This window comes from Kogia breviceps, chromosome 5 (genome assembly GCF_026419965.1).
Source record: "Kogia breviceps isolate mKogBre1 chromosome 5, mKogBre1 haplotype 1, whole genome shotgun sequence".
In the NCBI taxonomy this organism is placed as follows: Eukaryota; Metazoa; Chordata; class Mammalia; order Artiodactyla; family Physeteridae; genus Kogia; species Kogia breviceps.
Window position 1 is genome coordinate 5,928,080 of NC_081314.1, and position 26,927 is coordinate 5,955,006.

Sequence of the window (26,927 nt, forward strand, 5' to 3'; positions counted from 1 at the left end):
GCCAATACCTCCCTTGCCCTAAATCAACCTGAGACAAGTACCAGACATTTACAGTCCCTATGCCTCTAAAGCCTGCTGGAATTGTTCAAAGTAGCCAATCCTAAACCGTCTATTGTGCCCTGCCTTGCCTTTTTCATAGAAACCGCAATGAATGCTGTGGCCGCCTATGCTTTCCCCTGGTTCCTGCTTCTGAACAATTTTGGTGCCTCTTCGTGTGGCCGTGTGACACGTCTGCCTCTCATATCTAGGGGAACTAACTGTGAGTCACAATGAACTTTTCTTTCAGTGGCGTTGGCCTCTTCGTGTCATCACTCAGTCACCTTTTATAAATTAAGACCAGGGCACAAATCAAAGTGCTAAGCTCTGCACTGACTATATTAGCCTGGCATGGAATAGAGGCAGGAGAGAATCAGTCCGGAAAGACAAGGGAGGAAGACATTTCAATAAGTCACCCAGTGATGTTCTTGTAGTCAAACCTTGTGAATGCTATTCTTTAATCTTTTCGCGAAAATAGTTCTAGTATTGTGGTTCTTTTTCATTGTTAATAAATCATATGCTTTGATTTCTACATCATTCAAGGGAAGCGAGAGAACAAGAATGAAGGAGTAATTGAAATCCTTATGCCATTAAAAAAAAAAATCCCCTTTCAATACCACTCTAGACATCAATACCATCAAGGCTTTTGCTAGATTAGAGTTTTGGCTTTCTCTCTTCCTCTGCCTTGGACTCCTTTACCTGACAGAACGTGATGAGCAGGACCTTGACCCACTGATGGGCAGCCAAAGGGCATGGAGAGATCAAAGACCTACCTGCACGATCATTGCCAACACAGTCCTGAACTGATCCATAGCGGAGAAGAGACTCAGCCAACTCACGCTGCGCTAGGTCGAGTCAGGGACTCATTATCAAAGTTCTGTACGTGGCCACACCCACTGATGAAATTCCAGAGTTACATAACTTTCTGTGAAAAAGATAGCCTCGTGGTGGTCTGACTCGTCACGGCCAGAATGACCTGCTATTTTATATTCAGTGTCTCCCGCTGTCACAAAGTGAAGCACTGTCCTGGGTGGTTGCTTTCTGATGTCATGGAGTAGAGGTTTAGAGCCAGTTCTCATGGGTCAACAAGAAACAAATTAGAGAGTATAAGCAGGAATATTGGAGATAGCGAGAGACTGCATCTTGCCAGAGAGAAATAAAGCTGGAGCGATATTCTGTAAAGAAGACTGCTTCCTTGTTTTTATTCATTACCAGTCATTTAGAATCTCGATTGCTAAACGCAGAGACGACCCACCCAGTCCAGAAATCTTTAGGCAGACAAGAAAAGAAACTGTGGAAAACGATTAAAACTTGTGATATGTGGGAATTCCCTGGCCGTCCAGTGGTTAGAACTCCACGCTTTCACTGCCGAGGGCCCGGGTTTAATCCCTGGTCAGGGAACTGAGATCCCAAAAGCTGTGTGATGCAGCAAAAAAAAAAAAAAAAAGAAAACCAAAGAAACCAAAAAAACTTGTGACATGTAACTTTACTTGGGTTACTAAACAGTTAACTTGGGCATATAGTAACTATTTATAACAAGCTACAAAGTTATACCCTGGGGTTCTGAGGTGAAAACCTCTGACAGACACAGCTAAGAGGAAGGGGTGTTTGGTCTGGTCTAGATTCCTCTCTTCTCTTTCCCCAAATACTTTAAGCTGAGCCTCTCCTGGTGGCTCCTCCACCTTCTTTTCTCATCCCCGTCTATGCTGAGGGCAGAAATTCTCAACTGCGACATTGTTCTAAGTTCACTTTTAAGTATCAGCTCTGGAATCACTATAAGGAGGTTTGCAGTGTTAACTCTGTCCACGACTGGCTGCTTATTAGCCCCCAGTGACCTGTCCCTCTTATTGACAGAGTCCTGAGGCTCACAGCCCTCTCCCCACTTCCTGCCACAGAGCAGCTACATGCCTTTTAATGGGAAGGTCAACTGTCTCAAAACAGGACAGAAATATGACTTCATGACGACTCCTGTATTACACCATAAAATGTTTACTTGCACTGGTCAGGGATGTTACTGTTTAACCATTTCATTTCACCACAGATATGAGTGTTGTAAGTGTATATTTTGGAGCTCTCAGCTCAGTAACTGTCTGAGCATTTGTGTGTGGGGGTAGAATTTTCTGGAAAATGTGACTTCGAGGATTGTTGCTGTGCTCCGATCACTGTCCCACAGGGCTGAGTTTGAACATGGAGTAGAAAATGAGTAAGAAGAAAATGCCTGGAGGGCTTCCCTGGTGGCACAGTGGTTAAGAATCCGCCTGCCAGTGCAGGGGACACAGGTTCGAGCCCTGATCCAGGAAGATCCCACATGCTGGGAAGCAACTAAGCCCATGTGCCACAACTACTGAGCCTGCGCTCTAGAGCCTGCGAGCCACAACTACTGAAGCCCGCACACCTAGAACCCACGCTCCACAATAAGAGAAGCCACCGCGGCGATGAGAAGCCCGTGCACCACAACGAAGAGTAGCCCCCGCTCACTGCAGCTAGAGAAAGCCCGCGTGCAGCAACAAAGACCCGACACAGCCAAAAATATAAATAAATAAATAAATTTTAAAATACGAAAATGAAAATGCCTGGAAACTTGCTGGCTGTTGTATGACAGAGGGAATGAAAAGTGTCCACATGACTCAGAAGTTATCTTGAAACCAAAAACTGAGGCAGACAGCTCCATATAATCCATTTATTACAGGATAATTTACTTGCTGAATAGGATTAGGTGGACAAGGATCCAGAAGCATTCGTAGCAGCTGCTCTCTGCACCACCGAGGGGCCGTTGGGACAATTTTATAGTTAAACTAGGGTATGGCGGTAGATGCTTGGAAACAGGAAGTACATTCCTAAGTCAAGATTCATGAATTAGTAACTAATTTCATGCTTTGCCAGGAATATGCCAGTGAAGGTCTTCATTACTGGAGGCTAACAGAGCACAGAGGCCACCTAGACCTAACGGTCATTAACCAGTATCTATTTACTACCAAGCCCTTGATGACAGAGAAGCGATTTCCCATGTACTACAGTCTTGGGTAGGGTCAGTGGAAGGACAGGAGGCAGTGGATGAGCCCAAGATGGCATCAGTTATGACAACAGCCATACCCTCCACCCCCAACAACTTGATGGTCCCACAATCTTATCCGTCATTCTTCTGCGTAGACCCTAGGGCCAGACATCCAGGGTGGATTGCACTCCAAACCCATAGCAACAATATGAGCAGCAGGAAGAACAAAGGATTCCTACTAAACATAAAAGAATACTAAGAACTACGCGTCCCCATTTACCTAGGAGAGAAGTACGTCAGAGGTAAAAGCATCAGCAAAGGAAACCATTTGACTACTGACTGTTTTCACACAGGACAGTAAATCAGTTATGTTGGACTCCTATGAAGGCATATATGTACAGCATTCCTGTCCCATTAAGGTACAAGTTTTGGTAGCCTTCCAGAAGCCCCAGGTTAAGCTGTGCAGGTTTCTGGCACAGAACATGGGGCCCCAGTCTGGGGTCTGCTGAGGTCCAAAGCCACAGCAGCCCTCACAACTTTCCATTGCATAGCCTTGGGGCCAGTTGTCCCTCCCAACAGTTTTGAGAAAAATGCAGATGCATAGACCCTTGCCTGATAAACTCTGACAGACACCAAAGTTTGAAAGTCATTGCTTTACCTTCACTCCGATTAAAGAAAATACAGTTGCCAAAATGACTGCATTCTCTTTTCAGTAAAGGATAGGACTGGTTCAAGATGGAGGAGTAGAAGGATGTGCGCTCACTCCCTCTTGCGAGAGCACCAGAATCACAACTAACTGCTGAACGATCATTGTCAGGAAGACACTGGAACTCACCAAAAAAGATACCCCACATCAAAGACAAAGGAGAAGCCACAATGAGACGGTAGGAGGGTGTAATCACAATAAAATCAAATCCCATAACTGCTGTCTTCAGGTGGGTGACTCACAAACTGGAGAACAATTATACCACAGAAGTCTACCCATTGGAGTGAAGAGTCTGAGTCCCCCGTCAGGCTTCCCAACCTGGGGGTCCAATAATGGGAGGAGGAATTCCCAGAGAATCAAACTTTGAAAGCTAGTGGGATTTGATTGCAGGACATCGACACGACTGGGGGGACAGAGACTCCACTCTTGGAGGGTACACACAAAGTAGTGCACACATCATGCCCCAGGGGGAAGGAGCAGTGACCCCACAGGAGACTGAACCAGACCTACCTGCAAGTGTTGGAGAGTCTCCTGCAGAGATGGGCATTGGCTATGTCTCACCAAGGGGACAAGGACACTGGCAGCAGAAGTTTTGGGAAGTACTCCTTGGCGTGAGCCCTCCCTGAGTCTGCCATTAGCCCCACCAAAGAGCCTGTAGGCTTCAGTGCTGGGTCGCCTCAGGCTAAACAACAAACAAAGAAGGAACTCAGATCCACCCATTAGCAGACAAGCAGATTAAAGTTTTACTGGGCTCTGCAGACCAGATCAACACCCAGCTCTACACACCACCAGTCCCTTCCATCAGGAAGCTTGCACAAGCCTCTTAGAGAGCCTCATCCACCGGAGGGCAGACAGCAGAAGCAAGAACTACAATCCTGCAGCCTGTGGAACAAAAACCACATTCACAGAAAGATAGACAAGATGAAAAGGCAGAGGACTATGTGCCAGATGAAGGAACAAGATAAAACCCCAGAAAAACAACTACATGAAGAGGAGATAAGTCACCTTCCAGAAAAAGAACTCAACATAATGTTAGTGAAGATGATCCAGGACCTTGAAAAAAGAATGGAGGCAAAGATCAAGAAGATACAAGAAATGTTTAACAAAGACCTAGAAGAATTAAACAACAAACACCTGGAAGAATTAAAGAACAAACAAACAGAGATGAACAATACAATAACTGAAATGAAAAATACACTAGAAGGAATCAATAGCAGAATAACTGAGGCGGAAGAACGGATAAGTGACTTGGACAACAGAATGCTGGAATTCACTGCTGTGGGCCAGAATAAAGAAAAAAGAATGAAAAGAAATGAAGACAGCCTAAGAGACCTCTGGGACAACATTAAATGCACCAACATTCACATTATAGGGGTCCCAGAAGGAGAAGAGAGAGAGAAAGGACCCAAGAAAATATTTGAAGAGATTATAGGTGAAAACTTCACTAACATGGGAAAGGAAATAGCCACTCAAGTCCAGGAAGAGCAGAGAATCCAAGGCAGGATAAACCCAAGGAGCAAAATGCTGAGACACATAGTAATCAAATTGGAAAAAATTAAAGACAAAGAAAAATTATTAAAAGCAACAAGGGAAAAATGAAAATAACATACAAGGGAACTCCCATATGTTAACAACTGATTTCTCAGTAGAAATTCTACAAACCAGAAGGGAGTGGCACGATATATTTAAAGTGATGAAAGGGAAGAACCTACACCAAAGATTACTCTACCCGGCAAGGATCTCATTCAGATTCAATGAAGAAATCAAAAGCTTTACAAACAAGCAAAAGCTAAGAGAATTCAGAACCACCAAACCAGCTCTACAACAAATGGTAAAGGAACTTCTCTAAGTGGGAAACACAAGAGAGGAAAATGACCTACAAAAACAAACCCAAAACAATTAAGAATATGGTCATAGGAACATACATATCGATAATTACCTTAGACGTGAATGGATTAAATGCTCCAACCAAAAGACACAGGCTTGCTTAATGGATACAAAAACAAGACCCATATATATGCTGTCTACAACAGACCCACTTCAGAACTAGGGATACATACAGACTGATAGTGCGGGAATGGAAAAAGATATTCCATGCAAATGGAAATCAAAAGAAAGCTGGAGTAGCAATTCTCATATGAGATAAAATAGACTTTAAAATAAAGAATGTTACAAGAGACAAGGAAGGACACAACATAATGATCAAGGGATCAATCCAAGAAGAAGATATAACAATTATAAATATATATGCACCCAACATAGGAGCACCTCAGCACATAAGGCAAATGCTAACAGCTATAAAAGGGGAAATGGACAGTAACACAATAATAGTGGGGGACTTTAACACCTCACTCACACCCATGGACAGATCATCCAGACAGGAAATTAATAAGGAAACGCAAGCCTTAAATGACACAATAGACCAGATAGATTTAATTGATATATATAGGACATCCATCCTGAAACAGCAGATTACACTTTCTTCTCAAGTGTGCACCGAACATTCTCCAGGATAGATCACATGTTGGGTCACAAATCAAGCCTTGGTAAATTTAAGAAAATTGAAATCATATCAAGCATCTTTTCTGACCACAACGCTATGAGATTAGAAATAAATTACAGGGGAAAAAATCTAAAAAACACAAACACATGGAGGCTAAACAATACCTTACTAAATAACCAAGAGATCACTGAAGAAATCAAAGATGAAATCAAAAAATAAATAGAGAAAAATGACAATGCAAACACAACGATCCAAAACCTATTGGATGCAGCAAAAGCAGTTCTAAGAGGGAAGTTTACAGCAATACGAGCCTACCTCAAGAAACAAGAAAAATCTCAAATAAACAATCTAACCTACACCTAAAGGAACTAGAGAAAGAAGAAAAAAACAAAACCCAAAGTTAGTAGAAGGAAAGAAATCATAAAGATCAGAGCAGAAATAAATGTAATAGAAACAGAGAAAACAATAGCACAGATCAATAAAAGTAAAAGCTTGTTCTTTGAGAAGATAAACAAAATTGATAAACCTTTAGCCAAACTCATCAAGACAAAGAGGGAGAGGACTCAAATCAATAAAATTAGAAATGAAAAAGGGCAAGTTACAACGGACACTGCAGAAATACAAAGCATCATAGAGACTACTACAAGCAACTTTATGCCAATAAAATGGTCAACCTGGAAGAAATGGACAAATTCTTAGGAAGTTATAACCTTCCAAGACTGAACCAGGAAGAAATAGAAAGTATGAACAGACCAATCACAAGCACTGAAATTGAAACTGTGATTAAAAATCTTCCAACAGGGCTTCCCTGGTGGCGCAGTGGTTGAGAGTCTGCCTGCCGATGCAGGGGATACGGGTTTGTGCCCCGGTCCGGGAAGATCCCACATGCCGTGGAGCAACTAAGCCCGTGAGCCATGGCCACTGGGCCTGCGCGTCCGGAGCCTGTGCTCCGCAACGGGAGAGGCCACAACAGTGAGAGGCCCGCATACCACACACAAAAAAAATAAATAAAAAAAAATAAAAAATCTTCCAACAAACAAAAGTCCAGGACCAGATGACTTCACAGATGAATTCTATCAAACATTTAGAGAAGAGCTAACACCCATCCTTCTCAAACTCTTCCAAAAAATTGCAGAAGAAGGAACACTCCCAAACTCATAATACGAGGCCACCATCACCCTGACACCAAAACCAGACAAAGATGTCACAAAGAAAGAAAACTACAGGCGAATATCACTGATGAACATAGATGCAAAAGTCCTCAACAAAATACTAGCACACAGAATCCAACAACACATTTAAAGGATCATACACCATGATCAAGTGGGATTTATCCCAGGGATGCAAGGATTCTTCAATACATGCAAACCAATCAATGTGATACACCATATTAACAAACTGAAGAAGAATAACCATACGATCATCTCAATAGATGCAGAAAAATCTTTAGACAAAATTCAACACCCATTTATGATAGAAACTCTCCAGAAAGTGGGCGTACCTCAACATAATAAAGGTGGAGAATAAAAGACCATCAGTGCCCTAGCAGACCGATAAAGGCTTGTCATTCTTTTACATTGCAGGGCACGGGACAGGCCTGTACAGTAAGTCCCCTATATACAAACAAGTTCCGTTCCGAGAGCGCATTAGTAAGTCCAATTTTGTTCGTAAGTCCAACAGAGTTGGCCTAGGTATTCAATGAACACAATCAGCTATAAAGTACTGCACTGTAATAGGTTTATAATACTTTTTACACAAATAATACATTAAAAACAAACACAAAAATAAACATTTTTAACCTCACAGTACAGTACCTTGGAAAGTACAGTAGTCCAGCACAGCAGCTGGCACACAGGGGCTGGCATCCAGTAAACAGGCAAGAAGAGTTCCTGGCTGGAGGAGGGAGAGGAGGGCAGAGATGGTAGAGCTGAAGGATCGTCAGCAACAGGAGACAGAGGGCAAGCTGCAATTTTCATTCACACCTGACACTGTGGTCTTACCAGACCACGTAACTCCCAAGAACTTTATTGACTGTCCTGGTCCTTGCACCTTGTCAGCATTTACCTCCCATTCCCTTGCTTTTGAATGTCCCTGAAGAGATGCAGCAGCTTGGGAAAGAGAGAGCAAATCTTCACAGGTTAACATGATATCAAGGTAATGGTGGAGAACCAAAGAGGGAGGGAGAGCCCATTTCTCCAAGTCCTGGGCCACCATCCCATGACATATAGCAGGGCTGTGCAGATAACCTCGGGGTTAGACAGTAAAAGTCCATTGCCTTCCTTCCCACGTGAAGGCTAACTGGTCCCGGTACCTCTTAACTAAGAGTATGCTGAAAAAGGCATTAGATAAATATAAGACTCAGTGGTTTGTCTTGAGAGAAAAGGAGATTGTGTCCAAGAGTTGGGCTATGTTTGGAACTGCTGCACAGATACAGGGTGTTACCTTGTCTAATTCTCTACAGTCTACTGTCATAAGCCAGGTGCTGTTTGGTTTTTTCACCAGCAACATAGGGCTATAGAACAGGCTTTATGCTGGTCTTATAACCCCTACTTTCTCTAATCCCATGATGGTAGCATTTATTCCTTCCTGTCCCCCCGGTAGACAATATTGTTTTCTTGCCACCATTCTCCCAGGGATGGACAACTTTACAGGGTCCCATTTAGCATGCCCCACAATTACAGGCTTGATCGCAGATTCTTAAGCAGAGCTTGCTGGTGGTGTTTGTGAGGCCCAGGTCCTGTAGGACATCCACATCCAAAATATATCCAGGTATGGGTGAAATATAAACCAGAAAAACACGGGGAGTTAATCTTTCAATTTGTACATACAAGCTCACATGTTTCACCTGCACCATTTGGCCTCCATATCCATCAGTGGGTCGGGTCATATTTCCCCTTGGAACTTGGATGGATTCCCATAGATCAGGGTGCACTGGGCACCAGTGTCTACTAAAGCCAGAGAAGTCATTTTATTGGTGCAGGACCAATAAATAGTTCAACGTTGGGTCTCTGGTCACCCCCTTATGACCATACCAAGGAGCAACCCTGGTATCTAGCCCTGAACCCTAGAACTGGGGGGGTATCCACCCCGATCTTCATCTTTCCATAGTGGTAGGGTGTGGGCTTGTGCCCTTTCCTCTTGCCGTCAGGGGAGTAAACTGGTTTTCTTTGGGTAATGCCTTCTGTAAGCTTAAAAGGACTGAATTAGTTTGTTTATTTATATTCTCTTTAGGGGTCCTGGTTAATTCAAGTTCTTGCCGTAATTGCTGTGGGAGATTCTAGTTGGGTCCCTTTAATTTCCTCACTACTTGTGTTTTTATTTATTTTTTCTCTTTGGTGTTATCTACTGATCTATTTCTCCTGTGTCAGATCTTTTCAGTCTCCCTTAAATCAGCTATCATGGCCACAACCATCCGAATGGGTTGATTAACAATTGGGGCCAAAACTGAAACTAAGGTCCCTAACCAAGCTCCTGCAGTAGTCTTCTGGATACGATCCTTCATACCTGCTGTAAATAACTCCTTACCAGGTCCTCAGAAATTCGGGACATTGATCGCATGCTTCATTCCTAATTCTCGTGCTATTTCTTGTAACTCTTCTATAGATGCCATCCTAGGGGTGGGGACAGCACATCTCACTCAAGTTGGCCAGGCACCCTCGGCCACATAAAAATGTTGCCAGCGGCCAGGCTGCACTATAACTAAGGCCATTTTAGACACTTCTGACCCATTTAACATGATGCCATCTCCCCCAGTATTCCATAAATGGGGCATCCAGGCTGTTACTCCTTCCCTACTCTTCTGGTTAAATCTGCCAGTTAATTCTATTAACTCAGCGGAGGAATATTCTGGCACTGTTGTTTCGGGGCTGGTAGGGATCTCCTCTCAATTATCTCCTGGTTCCCTAGTGGCCTGCATTTTCGTTTGGATCAGAGGTTGTGCTTCCTTTTCCTCCTCTGTAATTATGTCTTCATCTTCTGACAAGTCATTATCCCAAGAATCACACCTCTTGGAGTCCCAGTTCTGCTGTGAAATAACAGTCCTCACCTTTGAGTGGGGCAGCCTACCACCCTGCATTTTAGCTGTCTTACATGCCGTCACTACAATATGCTCTTCCTGTTGTCTTTTCTTTGACATGAGGTCAGAAGTGGCAGAACATGCCCTCTGGACATCCCTCTCTAACAACAAAATCTCTTTAGTCTTCTCTAGTTTCCTGCTGAGCTGTAATTCCTTTTCTGTGCTCATCCTTAGAGCATATAACGAAGTCCATGCAACAGCTGAGACAGCTTGCTCACTTTTTTTTTTTTTTTTGGCGGTACGCGGGCCTCTCACTGCTGTGGCCTCTCCCGTCGCGGAGCACAGGCTCCGGACGCGCAGGCTCAGCGGCCACGGCTCACGGGCCCAGCCGCTCCGTGGCACGTGGGATCTTCCCGGACCGGGGCACGAACCCGCGTCCCCCACATCGGCAGGCGGATTCTCAACCACTGCGCCACCAGGGAAGCCCTGCTCACTTTTTTTTTTTTTCCACTTTCACTTTCCCGCTGCTTCAGTCAATGTATCTAGGAAGCCCTTTGGCATTTTCCAGGCATCTTGTACTCACACAGTGGCCCAAAGTGTCTCACAAACCTAGCCAGGTCACCCCACATGGAAGAGGCTGGCCAGCCTGGGATTTCCCCCACCACAGCGGGCTTTCCCCCAGCATGACCCCTTTACCCATCCCTGTGTCATTTTCTGTCTCCTCTCCGGCTCACCAATTAATTGTTTTAGGATGGAGGGGACGGAAAGTGCCCACGAACTGAGAAGGTATCTTGACACCAGAAATCGAGGCAGGCAGCTCCATACAATCAATGGATTCACTTATTATAGAGTAAACTCCTCACAGGGTAGGATTGGCAGACAAGGATCCCGAAGCGTTCGCAGCTGCTCTCCACACCACCCAGAGGCCATTGGGACGATTTTATAGTTAACCTAGGGTATGGGGGTAGTTTGGAAGCAGGAGGCACATTTCTAAGTCAAGATTTATGAATGGGTAGCTAGTCTCATGGGCACTGGCAGTATATCAGTGAAGATCTTCAGGGCATAGAGGCCACCTGGATCTGAAGATCATTAAACAATATCTATTAACTACAAAGCCCTCGATGATAGATGAGTGATTTCCCACATAGTACAGCCCTGGGTGGGGTCAGTGGAAGAACAGGAGCTGTGCAGTCCCAAGATGGCATCATTTATACCATCAGCCATACACTGGCTCATATAGGGGCTTCACGCCAATTAAAAAGTGCCCCCTCAAAAAAAAAAAAGTGCCCCCTCTACAAGAGTAAACTACTAAAAGATGTTCTCTCTGTGTGGACCATTTGGAAAAAAGGAACCTTTCTGGGCACCAATTTTTCAAAGGAACAGCATCTTGCAAGACACAGGGTTTGGCCAGTGCAGTCTGGGCAAGATTTTAGTACGACTCAGGTCCTCTCAGTGGGCATGAGGGCACAATTGTTTAGGTGCCTCCAGAAGGAGGTCTTGGGACATCCTGGGCTTTGTGACTCAAATTTTCTGTATCAAGATAATTAGTTAAGATTATTGTTAGCCGGTGAAAGGAGAATCTCCACTATGTGACCTAACATGGGTCATTTCAATTCATTTGGACAATAGCCCTCTGAGGCTGAGATTTTAAAGATGAGGAAACTGAGGCTGGAGTCGAGTATGTATCTTGCCTGGGGTCACATGGTGTCATCAGATTTTGATCTTCACCCTGCTGTTTTCCTTAGCATTCAGTCTCCTTCTCTGATTTATGTTTCTCTGTAGCACTTGTTGCTAATAATAAATATTTCACTCTTCATTTGTATATAGTTGGTCTCTCCCCAGTAGAACGTAAGTGGATGAGGGTAGGGTTTCACGTCTGTTTTATTCACTGCTGTATCCCCACAGTGCTTAGAACAGTGTCTGGCACACAGAGGGCTCTTTCAGTAATACTTATTAAATGAATGAATCATTCAAACATTGGGATGCCTTCTCCTATACCAATCCATTTCTATAAACACCTTTTGGCAAATACTTACAAAACGCATTGAGATACTCTAGAGAAAAAGATTACATCGGCACAAAATGTGCACTGGGGTATCATCAGGATTTTCTTCAACTAAAAAATAAAAAGTCTTTTACCCCCAAATTCATGTCCACATCAAAGAGAGAAACCCCAGGTTAATAAACTAGAGCTCTTTCTCTTTACTAAAATCAACTTTTGCCTTTGAAGACAGGTTTATTTATGTCTGATTTCTTTGATAATTAAAACAGAATCATCAAGCCCTGTTATTCTCTGCTAGTTATTTGCATATAGCAATACACAATAATCTGATAAACTTTCTATGATGATGTGTTTGGAGCTTACAAAATAAATAAAGCCTTCAAAATAAATTCTTATTTGAGGGTACTTAAATCTGGCATGATAAATATCATGTTTTGTAGCTTAAAGTTGGAACTAGGTATTGTTAGGCTTTTCGGAAGGAAAGAGGGCATTGTATTGTAGCATATTGCTGGAAGAACAAGAGGAGCATTTAGCCATGATCTTTGCCCTCCTGGAATTTACACAATGCATGGTAGAAGCACAGAGTTATACACACTCCAGCGCCTCCAACAATAACTGTTGACTTTTTATTTGCAATCAGAGAATCCTGGCAATGGACAGCTAAGTTTTCCCTGGGTTTACGAGAACTGAACTGAAGTGGAAAACGTTATTTGCTTTAACAAAATAATTTCGTCTTGTGCAACAAAAAATTCTGTCAATCAAGCAAATGAAGGGAGAAAGGCTTATTTATAAAGTTGCCGGCTTCTGATTTCATTCCATTGCTTCCTAGGCTCCAAGAGGAAAAAAAAAATGAAGATTTCCTTGCTCTGTATTTTTCTAACTTTATGTAGTACCTCAGCCTGGGCAAAAGATAAACATTATTACATTGGAATTATTGAAACAACTTGGGACTATGCCTCTGACCACGGGGAAAAGAAACTTATTTCAGTTGACACGTAAGTCACTATTTTTTCTTGATTATAGACCAGATTTATAAATTATTGATTAACAAAATAAAGCCAATAAGATGAAATATTTCTTTAATTTGTATATACAAAAACTGAGAAATATAGACTTGAAACATTAGACACTTTAATAAATCTCTAATTCCTGGGATTTTGTTTGTTTGTTTTTTGAGAGTCTGCCTTACTCCTTTCCACTTGGTCCTGAGGAACTGTGTGGGCTTCTTATTACCCCCTCTGGTTCTTATCACATCTCCCATCAGGGTTCAGTCTTTTTGTCTGTTTATGCAGAAGTTCTTTCATCTAAAGAATGACTGTATAAAATTTTATATTTCCTATACCGTTTATGGATTACTAGTGGTAAAAATAAAAGGTTTTTTTAATCCTTCAAAGAATCATTTATAGAAATCAAATACAATTTTAATATGACTTTGCCTAATACTTGTTGGGTGACTCTGGACTGTTAATTACATTCATCTTTCTCAGACTCAGCATCCTAAACTGTAAAATGAAGATAATGAGAATACTTCAGGGGGTTGTTTAAAGAGTGGGTGCATGTAGAGCTCTTCGTACAGTCCTTGGCACATAATACATGTGCAAAAAAATGTGAGATAGTTATTTCATGCCTCCTCAAAAAGCTCTATGCAACTTAAAGGTTTTCTTGTTTCAGTTGAAAGGTCCCTTATTTCCAGCAACATCCACCTCATGAAAAACCAGGGGTATAGTTTTCCTTGAAGTTTTTTGTGATGGAAGTTTATCTATACAGAGGTCATCGCTTTTAATAATGTTAGTTAAACATTTAACACCAAATTGAAATTTGTTATTCAAAACCAATATTCACAACATTTAAAGATGTATTTTAGTGGTGAAAATATATTTTAAAGATGATAAATGTATCTTAATAGTGATACTTAAAAATGTATGTTAATGGTGACAAATGAACCCAATGACCATTAACTGCTGAGACTGTATATTTAAAAATTGGCTATAAAGTATGCCAAATTTCATAACATTGACTCTGTTGATGGGTATATACTATTCTCATTAATTTTATGTACGTTTGAAATTTTTCAAAGCTGATAATAATACCTAATTGTTAAGTTATTAATTCAGTAATATGCAGTGAGGAAAGTTTCTGACTTAAAGATAATTAATTGTAAATAAAACTAGTATATCTTGCCATTATTTTTTCTAAGCCTGGTTTTGAGCTACTCTTCTCTTCTTAGGGACATGACATATTTTTATGGCTTCATAAGGACCATTATTTTGTATGCATTCAGCATTTTCCCTAACTAAACATAATATAAATTACGCATTTTTAAATAGGGAAACTAGACACATTTTTTAAAAGGTTAGACATATTAGGGGAAAAACAGTCCTGTCCTACTCCACGCCCTCACCCACCATCCTTCTGCCATTATTCATGGTCAAAAATCAAATAAAATCAGTTTTTTTGGGCATCAACTAAGTGCGAGACATTGCCCCAAGCACGCTTTAGTAAAGTCTTCTCTAATTCTAGAAATTTAGAAGAGAAAAAGTCTTTGTTAAGAATTTTTTTGCAGGGAGGGAAGAGAATTCCTTTATTTTAAAATACTCTAAGGATTTTCCTGGCAGACCAGTGGTTAAGATTGGAAGCCCTCCCGCTTCCAATGCAGGGGGCTTGGGTTCGATCCCTGGTTGGGGAACTAAGATCCCACATGCTGCACAGCACAATCAAAAAAAAAAAAAAAAAGATTAAATACTCTAATGTCCTGTGTGTGCTGGAGAGGTTATACAGCACTGGCTTGATCATCTCCTTTTGCTTCAGCAACAGCCTAGAGTTGTGCAAAATCTAGATAACAATGATCACTCTGTCTGTGAAACTTTTGACACATCTGAACAGCAAATATTGAATATAGGCCTTTAGCAATTTTGCCAGTACTATGCTAACCTTTTTGTATCGATGAGTTTAGGTAGCAACTTTTTGCTTCCTCTTTGTCTCAGATTTGCAGAATGTCCAGCTGCTTAATCCATTCAGCCTTCTATAACAAAATACACCAGACTGGGTAGCTTATCAACAACAGAAATTAATTCCTCACAGTTCAAGAGGTTGGGAAGTCCAAGGTGCCAACATGGTCACATCTCTTCCGAGTTCATAGCCTTTTTACTGTGTCCTCACTTGGTGGAAGGGACTAAGGATCTCTTTGGAGCCTCTTTTATAAGGGCATCTACCCTGTTCATGAGAGCTCCACCCTCATGACCTAAGCGCATCCCAAGGCCTCACCTCCTAATACAATCACATTAGGGATTAGGATTTCAACATATGAATTGGGGGGGTGGGGTAGGACATCAATATGGCAAAGACTGATGTGATATCACCAGGCATGATTACTGACACTGTTGTGTGAGAGCTAAAAAGGAGTGGAGATAAATAGGCTGAGAAACAGGTTGAAAGAGTGCAAGATAGTTAGTTGTTAGGCAGAGAGTTAGGTTTAAGCGGATGTTGACCTTGAAGGTCTGGAACAATGAAGACGAAAGTATGTATTGAGCTGGCAGAAACTCCATCTGTTTCATGCACCAGTGATCAGTAGTACCTAGAACCTAGGAGATACTAAATAAATATTTTTGAGTAAATGAAAGTGAATGAATAAAAGCATATTGGAAGCTAGACAAAATTATAGGCTGTGTTGTAAAAATTTTCCCTTGCTCCTAGTATGGACAGATACACACCTTGAAATAAATCAGAAGATGCAACGAAATAAGAAAAGTCACTTTATTGAGTTATATGTGGGTTAGTGGAACTGAAAACACTGGCAGATATAAACGAGAAAATGTATGGATTTCTTTTAACTAGGAAAATAGAGTTTACTTTTTTTTGTTATATCAGTAATATTTATTTCTAATGGGGTGAGGTAGAAAGCAATTTCCTTATGCTCAGCACTGCCATTTACTTAGGTCCGTGACTTATCTGTCATTTCAACAAATCAATAAGTAAAGATCTATAAAATATAGTTCCTGCTCCTAAGTTATTTGTACTTAAATGAGAATAAAAGACATACATATGAAAACAATTAGCAAATGCAATACTTTGTTCTGGGCCCATGGTAGACACTAATTAAATATGTATTGACTGTTGGCTACATAGTAGCAATACTCCTGTTATCTTCAGGTTACTTTTTTTCCTGGTGACCTATAGGATGCTAGAAATAAGTGAAAAGAATCCTTAAACACAGGAAGAGCCATCACAAAACCCTTTTACACTAACTTCATAGGCTCTCCCTCAGGCTTGGTGACTCTTAATTAACATACAGTTCTTACAAACATTGTTACCTAGTTTTCCAGCCCATTGTAGGCTTGAGAAATAAATCAGAAATATTACAGTGAAGATGTCATCATAAGCAGACCCAATGACCAGAAGAAATGACAGCTCAAATTTTACCCAAAGAAATAGAGAACAAACCAAGAACATTCCACACTATGGTATAATCATAAGTATTATAATTATAATATTGAGTGATCAGGATACCATAAATATTCAATAAATATTAATGTTTACTATCATTATCAGAAAAGAAGTTGATTTTTTTTCCAGAACACCCTGTTTAAGAAAACAAGGAAGCAAACAAAACATTTTTAAAGAAAAAAATTTGCACCAAAGGCATTCATTTTACCCCTTCAAAAATGGTCTTAAAATTTAAAATAATTCTTAAAGAGGTATAATTATGAGCTAAAGTTATCTGGAAAAGTCACTTATGATGACTCATATTCCAAGGTTGCCAAATAAAAAATAGTAAGCAAAATCTGGTGTGGTATAAACACTTCATATAGGACAGCCTGTGTGCAGGAACTAATGAAGTAACTACACCATTTTATACCTTTCGGGCTCTACAATTTATTATCACAGCTATTTTCCCCAAGAACATATCCAAAAGAGGGCTGACACCTAGGTACCATTTTCATGCTGTGTTAGTGAAGCCAGGCCAGTGAGAACCTATAATTCACCTGAGTTTGTGCTATGCATACCCAGGTTAAGTCTTTGCCTGCCAGTTAATTTTTGACTGTTTTCCTTGTGATTCCTGTGTGTAGTAGGCAGAATTTTTTTAATGACCCACAAAGATATCCTACCCTAAAACTCCAGAACCCGTGAATATGATGAGATATCAGTCCCAAGATTTATGTTATATTCAGTGATACAGTTGACTTTAAACTAAGGACATGATCTGGGTGGGTCTAGTCCAAAGCAGAGAATTCTCTAGTAGAAGAAAAGGAAGTCAGAGAGATTCAAAGAGGTCTGAGGGGGATTCAACAAACTGTCGCTGACTTGAAGATGGAAGAAGCCACTGGGAAGGAATATGGGTGGTCTTAAAGAACTGGGAGAGGTCCTCATCTGGTAGCTAGCAAGGAAGCAGGAATTTCAGTCCTACAACCATAATGAACTGAATTCTGCCAATAAACTGAGTGAGATTGGCAGTGAACTTCTCCACAGATCCTCCAGACAACTACTCAGCCCAGCCAACATCTTGATGCCAGCTGTGGTAACCTGAGCAGAGAACCCAGTCATGCCATGCCAGACTTCTGATCCAAGGAACTGTGAAATAATAAATAGGTGCGGTTTTAAGCTGCTTTATGATCATTTGTTACACAGCAAGAGAAAACTGATATACTATGTCTCAATTAATGAAGCTAAGAACCCAGAAACTTTTCACGTGTATTACCCACATTTTAGTAACCATGGCTAAACATAAACCAAGGCCCCCTTGAGTGCACTCTGGATTTATGGGAGGGAGTAGCATTATCTTACTAAGGCAGTGTAAAAAATGTTTTAATTCCCCTACCATTAAAAACTCACTTCTGGGTCTGAATCTACCAGAAATTAGAGGAATTGCTATAGGATTATAGGAATTGGGGGCACTAAAAAGGAAGGATGTGTTTACTGAGAGGGGGACATATCTATTGTAATGAATAGAAGAGAACATGTTACAGTTGCTAACAGAAAGAACTATGATTAATGTGAGTTACTTGTTTGGGTCAAAGAACAACCATAATAGATTTTTTTGACTGGATATCTGACTGGCAAACTTCCTGCAAGCTTCCAGTAACTGATGTTTTGTCCTCCAAAGCCATGCTCTTAAAGTTAAATAGACATTCCCTAATGACAGTTTGATGTTCCCTTGGAGACAGTGCATAAGCAAACAGGCCTCCCCCAAGCTATCACATGATGTGAAATATTTCCCAATTTGGTTAAGATTTAATTTTGTTTCAGAAAAAAAGACAAGATGGGAAACACATTTTGCATATTGCTATGTGTATAAAAGGAATTCCGGATGTTAAAAATACTGGATAGATTATAATTTCAGATTATTTTTTAAGTAATTTTCACACCCCTCCCCCCAAAATCTTTGTATACAAAAAAAACGAATTCCAGGGGCTTCCCTGGTGGCGCAGTGGTTGAGAATCCGCCTGCCGATGCAGGGGACGTGGGTTCGTGCCCGGGTCCGGGAGGATCCCACGTGCCGCGGAGCGGCTGGGCCCGTGAGCCATGGCCGCTGAGCCTGCGCTCCCGGAGCCTGTGCTCTGCAACGGGAGAGGTCACAGCAGTGAGAGGCCCTTGTACCACGAAAAAACAAACAAACAAAAAAACCGAATCCCAAAACTTAGACAATGCTCCTCCTATTTTAGGAAATGAGTAATACAGGAGAATTTCAATACAATGAAAGCAAACAAAGTCTGCTACAGTTTACTGAAAAGGGATGTGACGTATTCCTTAATGCTTTAGAGGCACATTTAGGAAATATAAATACACACTATAAATGAAGCCTTGAGAACTTGAGGGCTATTTTTAAACTCTGGCTTTATTTAACATGTGGATCAACAGAGCATGGTAGAACACAGATTAGAATCTCTATTTAAATATCATTGGGGCCAATCTCTTAGCAATAAGAGTATGTACAGACTCTGGAGAAAATTTACCCCGAGGCTTAGACGGACTTGTGTAAGACTGAGTTGTCCAGGTCCCTGTGGTGTGACCCAAGTGTAATTCCATCCTTGCACTGTAAGCTTTGCAGCTGCCGCTGCGTGCCTGACTGAACTGCCCTCTTCCTGACCTCCTCTCAGCACTGTGGACTGGATGAATCTGCCTTTAATCTCAGTGGTCTTCAGTGCCTCAGAATTTTGCTGTTGGTAAAACATCTATTTATTAAGAATACTCCTGTCCGTACTAATGCTGCAGTTTCCAGGGAAGAATGTTTTCCCATGTATTTTGATGTCCTCGACGTCTCTCAGAGCCTTTCTTAATTTTTTTTTTTTTTTTTTCCTGTTTGGTTCTAACAAAATGGAAACTGCAACAAACAATTAGAAAATGAAAACAAATACGAGAAATAAAGGCCTAAGCATGGATTTGCCATCCCGGATACAAAAAATGTCACTCCTTTATTTTTCTAACTTCCAGCTTGGCCCTTCTCCCACCATGATAGGGGAAGGGAACCCCATCTCATTCATCTTTCAGTGAACAAGTTGAGAATCCTGGGGTTTAAACAATCCAGGATTTTAAAAATTGGGGTCCCTAGTGTGACAACTATGAGATGCTCATTGTTGAAACCCCCTGGTCAATTCAGAACCCCGGGGGCTCCACTATCTCCAAAGCCTGTCCCCAATGCCCAAACGCAGCCACCAGGACCACTGCCAAGTGGCCCTGCTCGCTGGCCCCAGCTCTCAGGCTCAATCTGGTGCGTCCATGCTGCCATGCCAGCAGATGTTTGACCACGACCAGGGTATGGCCTGGAAACAGAACCTGCCACCTTTCTGTCTCATGTCCTCCAGGAATCCCACCGCCTATGGGATTGGGCCGCTTTCTTCCCCTTCCCCTTGCAGCCTCCCCTACTCAGGTTGCCCACGAACCCAGAGCCGAGCATCAGAACACACAGGGGTGTTTGTTAGTAAATGCAGACGCCTGACCCTCACACCAGCAGCAAAGAAGCAGAATCAGTGGGGCTGGGGCCTAGGAACTTGTATTTTATCAAGGTCCTCAGTAGATTCCTGTGCACATGAAAACTTAAGAAACATTAGGCCAGAGCCCTAGATTTTTAAAAACACAGATCTTTAAACTTGGACCTTGCAACAGAGAAAGTCCAGAGGTCCCAGACAAACCCTCATCTTGAAGAGAGAATGGAAAAGTACCCCTCACTCTTTCTGATGAGCTTCCCACTGAGGAAACAAGACAAAGTTTACTTCTCCTCAGTCAGGCTACCTGTCCTCATGTAGGTTGAATGGAAAATGGTAAGGTGTCAAAGGTCACCGAGATCAAAGTAGGCAAAACACAGGCACGCACGCGCACACACACACACGCACAAACACAAACCCCAGACCATCAGCTGGGGTTAGCAGTTTTTATTCTAGTGGAGGAGACCTCAGTTGTGGAAGGGCTTGCCAAAGTCCAGGTTTTAAGTGGGTTCCCCTGAAAGGCTAGATGGCATTGCCCACAAATAGATCCCACTGAACTCTGTGGGCTTGCATTAAGGACAATAACTTAAGAATCAGTTCAAAAGTTTGAATATCAAACTTGCTTTCTTTTCTTTTTTTTCCTGGCTACTATTCAAGTTGCTGATATTTTTAGGAAAGTTTTAAGCAACTATTAATCAGCCACTAACCAGAATATAAACATTCAATGTTCAAGTATTTTTGTTAGCAAGGGATTAAAAAACCACAGGGGTAATTCAAAGGCAAAGATAATTTTAAGACTCACACACATTGATGAATCAATTCCCACTTTGATTTAGTTTTGCTAAAAGAAATTAAAAAGGTGGAATTACTTTAGCATTATTAGTTTTACTTTAGGAAAAAAATATGCACTCACTTTCACATCTCACATATCCAGATTGAATGCTTATAAACTCAGATTTTTCCAGGGGCTGAAAGAGGTATGCCAGGAGTGAGAAATGTCTTCATTAACTGCTTTATTTTAATATTTCACTTTAATTTTGTATTCTATTCCACAATGCCTCTGTGTTTTACCATGAAAATCTTACAGGAAATACTCTGGTAAGATGCATTACATTTTTATGGTGCATCCACACATGGTGGTCTGCCATATAGCTGATGTTGTGACACCTCACATAATTAAAATAACAGGGCTAAGTGCCAGCTCTCCTCTTCAGTTTTTGGAGGCATCCCTACAACAACTGGCAAACATTTAATATGATATGGTCGTTCATTTCTCTTTCATTATAATGTTATCCCCAGAAGTGATAGCTTCTAATAGAGTTTGTCTTCTTTTCCTTTGCAGGGAACATTCCAACATCTATCTTCAAAATGGCCCCAATAGAATTGGAAAAGTCTACAAGAAGGCCCTGTATCTTCAGTACACAGATGAAACCTTTAGGACAGTTATAGAGAAACCTGTCTGGCTGGGGTTTTTAGGCCCTATTATCAAAGCTGAAACTGGAGATAGAGTTTATGTACATTTAAAAAACTTTGCCTCTAGGCCTTATACTTTTCATGCACATGGAATGACTTACTATAAGGAGCATGAGGGTAAGTTCAGCTCATATGCTAGCTGGAATTTCCTCTTCCTTTTCAGTAGGAACACTTCTTAATTTCTGAGATTATGGACTTTCCTCCTGGATAAGACCTGTACTATGTTGTTTAGCTCTAAACTATTTTAGGAATAAGTATTTTGGTTCATCCTAATAATGCTGTGTTTCTCTGGGTTGTACTTGTTTTGTGTGAAGTGTGAATGTGATAGAATTTCTGTGTGGACTTATGTAGGGAGAGTCAGAGAGAGCTGGGACTTCCTTCCCAGTGCTCAACGCCTTTCCAGACAAATGGTCAAAATAAGAGAAATGGGCAGTGTGCATTAAAGCCTGGAAAAGACAAAAATCCAGAAGGAAGAAACGGGACTCAAGATGGGGATTGTCTAATCTCTGAAGTTCCTACATGTGAACATACTGTAGCCACTGTCACCTTCCAGCCTAACTTTGGATAAACTCTGTCCCAGCTAAGGCAGCATGAGTAGTCTCATACAGTAGCCAATTAGTGCAGGTGGCTGGATGGTCCCAGAGTCACGTCTGAGACACAGTTAACCAAAAGGTCATTTGAATGTAGGACTTGGAATCCTTAAAGATGGTACAGGAAGAACAAATATTAGATGTGGTGCTTGTGATCTCATTCTTAGTACATGATGATGATGAAGGGAGATGGTGTTTTGCTGTGATTAAGACCAAGAGCTTCAAAATTAATAGACCAATGTTTGAGTGCAGCGTTGCCTTTTATTGACTGAATGACCTTGGACAAGTTAACTTAAATTCTCTGTGCTTCAGTTTTCTCATCTATAAAATAGGGACAATGAGAGTACACAATAATAGCTCAATAAATGTCAGCTACTATCATAGGCAAAAATGCTGAGGCCATGTTCATTGAAATGATAAGGATCAAGTTTGGAAATTAGGATGAAATTAGTTTTAATTAATGATTGGTTTTCTGTTTGAAAGAGGTATTGCTTTACAGGGTGAATGTTTTGATCTTCTATATTTTTAAATTTGTTTTTCTAAACCAAACAATTACATTCATAGCATAAAAGCTGACTGCCATCTTATTTATCTTTTACAATTTCATGGTATACTATGGTTTTCATCATTTCTAAGGTATGATCATTGTATTGTAGATATGTTAGAAGAAAAAAGAGTTCTTTTAGAGATACATACTCAATTATTTATGAATGAAATGAAATGATGTCAGAGACTTGCTTTAGAATAATTCACTGATGATGACTAATTCACTGTTAGGAGTGGGTGAGGGTAGAGATGAAACAAGATTGGCCTTGATGGGCTTCCCTGGTGGCGCAGTGGTTGAGAGTCCGCCTGCAGATGGAGGGGACGCGGGTTCGTGCCCCGGTCCGGGAGGATCCCACGTGCCGCGGAGCGGCTGGGCCTGTGGGCTGTGGCCGCTGGGCCTGCGCGTCCGGAGCCTGTGCTCCTCAACGGGAGAGGCCGCGACAGTGAGAGGCCCGCGTACCGCAAAAAAAAAAAAAAAAAAAAAAAAAAAAAATTAAGATTGGCCTTGAGTTATCATTGTTAAAGCTGGGTTGTTGGGCACATGGAAGTTCATTATATTATTCTCTCAACTTTTGCATATGTTTGGAAATTTACAAAATTAAACAATCCCATGGTTACTTCACAGGCAAACATCTGATATCATACAAGAAGCTTCAAGTGATAGGAGAAAGCAGCCATTTTGCTCTTACTTCCATACCATAACCCCAGGGCAAAAGTGGTTCTTTAAATTGCAAACCAACAGTCATTACGCTGCTGACATATCTATTCCTGCTCCTTGAAGGCTCAGTCTAGTATAAAAAATGATAACATTTTCTGTGAAACTTCCAGACCCTGTAGCCATTTGCCTTTCATTCTTCTGTGCTCAAATAGAGCACTACTGCGTTCCCGAGGGGTTACATACTAGATGTTGAATAAATGTTTGCTGAATGAATTAATAGACCATCTGTTTTCTCATTTAAGCTCAAACACATTCAATTTGTAATTTCATTGCGTGTCATTTCCTAGGGGCCATCTACCCTGATAACACCACAGGTTTTCAAAAAGCAGACGACAAAGTGCAGCCAGGTGAACAGTGTATGTACATATTGCATGCCGACCCAGAACAAGGTCCTGGTGAGGAAGACAGCAATTGTGTGACCAGGATTTACCATTCCCACATTGATGCTCCAAGAGACATCGCCGCAGGACTCATTGGACCTTTAATACACTGCAAAAATGGTACATTTTCTCATTATTATTCACAATAAATGACCAAAGACAGTAGAGAGGGAGGTTTGTTTTTTTAAAAATACTTTAAGTCTTATGCGTTATCATTGAGTAGGTAAGGTAGAGAGGCAGTGAGTCTAGAAGAAAAGGAAAGGAAGAGCAGGGAAGGGTAAGGAGAAAAATGGATACATGGAACAATATCCAGGTTACTAAATGTAAATTCCCTAAATGTTTCCAAGTCTATAAAACAGAAGTGACTGGTTTAGATTTCTGGTTTATTCGGAAAATAAATATAAAAATGTTTTTAAACTATAAATCACATGCTAAAATTCATGCTAAAAATTAAGTTCTACTGAAATAGCAATTTTCACTTCAGATTCTCTGGATAAAGAAAAAGAAAAAAATATTGACAAAGAATTTGTGGTGATGTTTTCTGTTGTGGATGAAAATCTCAGCTGGTACCTAGAAGACAACATTAAGATCTACTGCTCTGAACCAGAGAAGGTTGACAAAGACAATGAAGACTTCCAGGAGAGTAACAGAATGTATTGTAAGATTACACAAGATCTGTTAACTTTATCGTATTTTTCTCGGTCCATTAATTCTGCTACTCTTATTCCCTCACATGAATAAGTAGTGTGTTTCTAATCTAAGTCCTTGGTAACAAAGCATATTGGATGTGCAACTTGATATTCAGCTAAACAGGTCCAATCAAAACTCTGAGCCAGTAAAGCTGGATACATCAAATTGTTTCCAAACCAATAAGGATAAAACGTTATCAATTACGGTTAAATGTATATGCATGTTATATTTGTATATTTTTATTCTCCCAACTCATTCTAAAAATTATTTGAGGCAGCCTAAAATTGTTAAATGGTATTGTAAAGTATTGCACTATAATTAAGAAAATAGTTCAAACCACTAGTTCTAAAAGGTATTTCTTTTACATATATATTGTTCTTCACCCCCCCAACCTTACATCAATTTTTCCTATATTTTAGTTCACTTTATTTCTTCTAAAAATGCTTTCTTTACTGCCTGGGCTTCTCCTTGATTCTCAGACACAAAATAATGGGGTTAGTAAGATAGTAGTCTATCACTCAGAATTTGCATAAAAAATCAAAACCCTTAATATGAACTAAACCAATAAGTATAGATTTTTGTTAGTTTGTGTTTAGCTTCTTAAAAATAACCCTTACTCAGAAACTGAGGACACAAAAATAACTGTACTATCAAAGAAGAAAAATTAACTAATTAACAAAGTACAGATTTTTATTTCCAACTTTTTCTTATTTCTGGCTGAAAGATCCACTTTCCATATTTTAATCCAGCCTCTGTTATGTGCTAACCAAAACAGGTGTTAGAGACTCAAACTTCTAGTCTGGCTAAGTCTGGTTTGGTATCCCTGTTGCATCTGGTTACCTCGCAATACTTCCCAGAACTGATTTCTACCTTAACTCTAGGACCTCTCAGTTTGAGCAGTGACCCTTAGTTTCTTTGAAGAATCAGGCTATCCTGCTTTTGACCTCTTAGGTCTTTGTGGCTCTGGTCACTTGTTCCTATTGTCCTTCCCCTGCATTTCTTCTTTCCTCCTTCACATTTCTTCCAATTTTGTCTTTCAACCTTTAAAAAAAAAGCTTCCCTTGTGTTCTTATTACAAAAGCAATTCACATTCACTGTAGAAAATTGGAAAAGTTCTGATAAACAATAACAAAAAACATTGACATCATCCATACCACCAACAACATGATACATGATTGATTCCTAAATAAACTTCAGTGTTTTTTCTATTTACTATATGTGTGCCCATTTATAGATATGTATGTATATATGTACACATTTGTATTTACAAATATACACATGAGCATACCAAGGTGTAGAGTTTATAACAAAGAGAGCAAATAGATTTCATCTTCAGTGTTGTGTTCATGTGCTAATATTGTGTGTTGACAAAAATCTTGAGGCTGAATTCAGGTCCAGAATGAAAGAGTACTGTGCTTGATTAACAATGTCTGATGTGGGTAGAGGAGGGAAGAATAGCAGCATGTGTGCCAGGCATTTTCAATCCCGAACTGATTTTATTTAGAGGTAACTATCAATATCCCAGTCACCAATGTCTGTTAGTCACAATCTCTGCTCTTGACTTACAGCTGTGAATGGATATGCTTTTGGAAGTCTCCCAGGACTCTCCATGTGTGCTGAGGACAGAGTAAAATGGTATCTTTTTGGTATGGGTAATGAAGTTGATGTGCATGCAGCTTTCTTCCACGGGCAAACGTTGACTAATAAGAACTACCGTGTTGATACAATCAATCTCTTTCCTGCTACCCTCTTTGATGCTTTTATGGTGGCCCAGAACCCTGGAGAATGGATGCTTAGCTGTCAGAATCTAAACCATCTGAAAGGTAAGGCATCTTTAACTGAAATTAGCTGTCAGTTGAGAAAAGAGTCATGTCTCAGTTACACTATTAATGGGGTGATTATTGAAAATCAGAATCTAAAAGCTAAATAACTTTGGAATGATCTGAGCTTTGAACTGGTAACTTAATTTTATTCCTCTGACAGTATGCATCATAATGTAATTTTTTAAAAACACTGAAAGACTGGAGTAATTAAAAATTGAAAATATGTTAATTTTTGGAAAAGAAAAAATTAGCCCTGAGGTATAGTCCTACCCTAAAAGTATAATACTATATACAGCTTCCCAGATTTGTAAAATACACAATATTTTAAATACCAGAAGATTTGTATATTGTGCTGAAAAGTAGCTTGGTGTTTTTTTTTGACTTGTTCTATTAAATATAACCAACTTTGTCCTTTATTTGAGTCCAGCTATTCCTTAGTTTTTGTTTGTTTGCTTTTTGCAGTACGCGGGCCCCTTACTGTTGTGGCCTCTCCCGTTGCGGAGCGCAGGCTCCGGACGCGCAGGCGCAGCG

At 40.6% G+C, this 26,927-nt stretch overlaps 1 protein-coding gene across 9 annotated transcripts in view; it reads left to right on the forward strand.

Moving 5' to 3' along the window:
• The first annotated feature begins 12,846 nt into the window (after positions 1-12,846).
• Positions 12,847-26,927, forward strand: part of LOC131757030 (ceruloplasmin) — a 124,444-nt gene continuing 110,363 nt past the window's right edge. For all 9 annotated transcript variants that reach the window (XR_010840607.1, XR_010840608.1, XR_010840604.1 and 6 more), the window contains exons 1-5: positions 12,847-13,252; positions 21,519-21,766; positions 23,791-24,003; positions 24,368-24,541; positions 26,142-26,396. Coding sequence is in view for 4 of the 9 variants with exons in the window: in XM_067033598.1 (XP_066889699.1) it covers positions 13,107-13,252; positions 21,519-21,766; positions 23,791-24,003; positions 24,368-24,541; positions 26,142-26,396 (1,036 nt within the window). In the remaining 5 variants the exon portion in view is untranslated. The remainder of the gene's footprint in view (positions 13,253-21,518; positions 21,767-23,790; positions 24,004-24,367; positions 24,542-26,141; positions 26,397-26,927) is intronic.